This window comes from Lotus japonicus, chromosome 1 (assembly GCF_012489685.1).
Source record: "Lotus japonicus ecotype B-129 chromosome 1, LjGifu_v1.2".
Lineage (NCBI taxonomy): Eukaryota > Viridiplantae > Streptophyta > Magnoliopsida > Fabales > Fabaceae > Lotus > Lotus japonicus.
Window position 1 is genome coordinate 133632002 of NC_080041.1, and position 3593 is coordinate 133635594.

The following is a 3593-nucleotide window of genomic DNA, read 5'->3' on the forward strand; positions in this document are numbered from 1 at the left end:
TTTAACGACACTCAACATTATTCGTAGGGTCTAGGCTTGGTACTTTGATCAGTGAGCTTGAGTTTCTAAGAGTTTAGAGAGAATATGGTTAAACAATTTCGTGGGACAAGTTAGAAAATCTCTTCTTATAAAACCGGCCCCAATCAACACATTATTGACACGGAGCAAAAATATTACAACATTATTGTCAACATAACCCTCAAAAAAGAGATATGTTGGCAAGAATGTTGTAATACTTTTGCTCTGGGTCAATAATGTGTTGATTGAGGCCGGTTTTATGAGAATTTGTTGGTTTGGAGAATGTCTACCACCAATAAGTTCTCAGTCCAAAATCAACTAAGGAAACATCAAAAGAATTTGGAAGAGCTTATTTCAGCTTATCTGACGGCATAAGCTCTTATGTCAGTGTTTGGGAGAGCTAATGCAAACAGCTTATGGTCTGCTATAAGCTATTTTCAGCTTATTTTCATAAGCTACTCAGGATAGCTTATGAAAAACAGAGTTTATGCTTATATACAGTTTATTTTTAATTTATTTCAATAAAATTTAAAAAATAACTTATATACATCTTTTCAAAAGAATATGTTGATTGGGGGATGGTAGAAAACAAATGCTTCCCTAGAGCAAATAATTCTCTAAGAAAGATTTAGAGTCGGCTAAACAGATCTTGTGGTAAATATCACTTGAGATCATTCTAAGATCATTCTCTTTGAAAGTTAAGAGATATTGTAAACCATTCTTATAAGTTGAGATAAAGTTGAAATTGGAAGTTATTTTCTGAACTTCATCTTCTCTGTTTTCTCTACCAATCTTAACTGGGAGGAATTTTCATCTGTCATTTCCCAACAAAACAATCCTATTAAATGAAAAAACAGGACATAGAGTATGATTTGATAACAATATAGAACTGCTTTCAAAGTTTCTTTTGAATATTATACAATTGCATATAGAAATTTCTTATGCAAAAACGTGGAGTTACATAGAGAATCAACTACCTCCCCTTTCTCCTGGGTGTCCAATCCGACCCTCTAATTCTATCCTCCCCAGGCAGCTCCACGATTATACTTAACGGCTTTCTTGGAGACGCAATCGGCGCCGGAAGAACCGACGAGCAGCCCTCACCGGGTTCCCAAACCGAAACAGAGCGCGGTTCAGCGGCAGAGGATTCCGGCGCCGGTTGGACCGGGGCTCGGCAGAGGGGACAGGTGGAGTGAGAGGCGAACCACGCGTCGATGCAAGGGGAGTGGAAGGAGTGGCTGCAGTTCGGAAGCAAACGGCCTTCGTCGCCGTCGGCGAACTCCGACAAGCAGACGGAGCAGTCCTGGAGGTGGCCTTGGGTTGCGGAGGAGTGAGTGAAGGTGGGGAGAGACTTGAGAACGGAAGGGTCAAGACGTTCTTCCTTGGAGGAAGCGGTGGTCGGAAGTGGATGCGCGAAGAGGAGGTCATGGCGGCGGCGACGGCGGCAGAGGTTGATGTAGGTGCGGACGGAGATAAAAATGAGTATGAGTGTGAAGAGAAGGATGGCAGTGGCAACCATGATCTTGCCGTTTTGGACATACTTTTGTTCAATGTCAGGATCCATAGCCATGGCGGAGAAGGAAATGTGGAATGCAAACTCAAGTGGAGGGGTTTTTATTGTGGATTGAACTGACTGGTGAGATTATATATAATAATATGCAGAATCACTTATTTTTTGATTTTTATAACTGTATTTATATTAGATTTGATGGTGTGGAATCAGTTTTCAGTGATTATTACTTTTAGAATTTCATATATTCTCACTCACAAACATCCTTTGTTCTGTAATTGATTGAATTGCGATGTTTATCTGGCACACACTTTTTCTACTTTTACAAAATTCTCATCACTATTATTAAGTTATTATTATGAATCTTTCCATTTTCCCGTGTGGTGGTGCAGTAATTTGATTAGTATTATTCTTCTTCCTTTTGGCATCTCAGAAAAGAGAAATTGAAACTTGAAAGAGACATGGTTTGGTAAGGGTTGGATTCTTGTGATGTGTCCTGAAAACATTAGCCAAAGCTAAAATACATGTAACACGTTTAACTAAAATATTAAACCTTTCTAAATTGAGGAATTTGCCAACTTAGCATCAACAGTTACAATTTCAATTTATAATTTTAAATCCTCATATATTTTTCCTAAATTATTATGTTTGGTAGAAAAACTCGTAGCCACTGATCCACTTGAAAGAGAGCACTATTTGGAGTGTTAATTTAGTCCAAATTAAAAGTAACCAGTTGACAAGACCTTTTTTTGGACTTATCCGTTGGTTTGGTTTTGTGACTGACTCTTATCCGGCAAACCACAGTACATGGAAAAAGTTGCAATTTGCGGCCCATATAATTGAACAAATGTGACTGAGAAAGTGTTCACATGATAGTTGTCATTTAAGAGAGAAATTTGAGCCTGTCTCCATGTGCTTTAGTTCTTAAAAGAAGAAGAAAATTGAAAAACAAATCTAGGATTGAGAGATGGAATGAATAGAAAAAGGCAGCCAAAGGAGCACAAGTGCTTAGCAAGAAAGTTACTTAACTATGGATAAAAAAGCAAGTTACTAATAATGCATCACAACTACTCTAACTATATATCGAGTAATGTTAATTAATCTTTGTCAAGTTATGCCTCCTTATCTTATGCGCAGTGATCACAAACACGCCCTCTTGCTCCTTAACTAGTGGACTAGTGGTGTTAAGCCAAGTTGTTTCATATCAATGCAGCATGGCTTTGAGTGACCAACAATCCTTGTTATACATTGTGGAAAAAACCGAACAAGTGGAATTAGCTTTAATGTAACTCATGCTCTCTTTTTCTCAAAGATGTTTAAAGTACACAAAAAAAAGATTGTTTAACGAGTCAGAATGTAAGTTCCAATAAACGATATTGCAATGCAAATAGACAAAAAAGATAAGAACAGAACATGCACACTCAAACTGATACATTACATTCAACTAAAAACATAAGTAAAAAGCCCTAAAACTATGCAAAAAACCCCCCCCCCCAAAAACTCTAAATTTCAACAATGAGACTAAAGTTCCACTCTGGTCTCTAATCGTTTTCTACATGCAAAAATTTGATAAGGTCTTGTCTAAACTCTGTTAAGGGCCCACTCAAAAAAGGAAAAAATACTGTTCCTCTTGCTTATCAAGGAAAAATTTTGAGGAATTGAAAGACCCTTTCACCTCAGAACTCAAAATTCATAAATTGGAGATGGAGTTAGGGGATACTTGTTAATGAAGTTTTTTTTTTTTCAAAGACGTGTTAGGATTACTCTAGAATTTTAAACTAAAAGTTCGTGTCAAGTTAAAACAGGTTATATTCTACCCTGTTATAGATACCCTCCACTTATTAGCTACAATAAGATAAAGACAAGAGAATCATCCAATGGGATGAGATTGGAATCCATGGGAATATCATACCTGGAGCAGTTCATCATCATATGAAAATATGAAATAGTAATTGCTCTGCCACTCAAATTCTTTGTTTACATACGTGAAAAAAACATTTTAGTTTTTTACATAGGAAAATTGGCTATGCTCTTTCTGAATCAACTAACAAAATGTATGTTTATT

The 3593-nt window shown here is 36.9% G+C and overlaps 1 protein-coding gene across 1 annotated transcript; it reads right to left on the reverse strand.

Annotated features, from left to right (window-relative positions):
• Positions 1-889: 889 nt before the first annotated feature.
• LOC130732728 (RING-H2 finger protein ATL5-like) lies at positions 890-1677 on the reverse strand. The gene has a single exon (XM_057584720.1). It carries the CDS (start codon positions 1586-1588, stop codon positions 992-994), a length of 597 nt encoding a protein of 198 aa, XP_057440703.1. The 5' UTR covers positions 1589-1677; the 3' UTR covers positions 890-991.
• Between the last annotated feature and the right edge of the window lie 1916 nt (positions 1678-3593).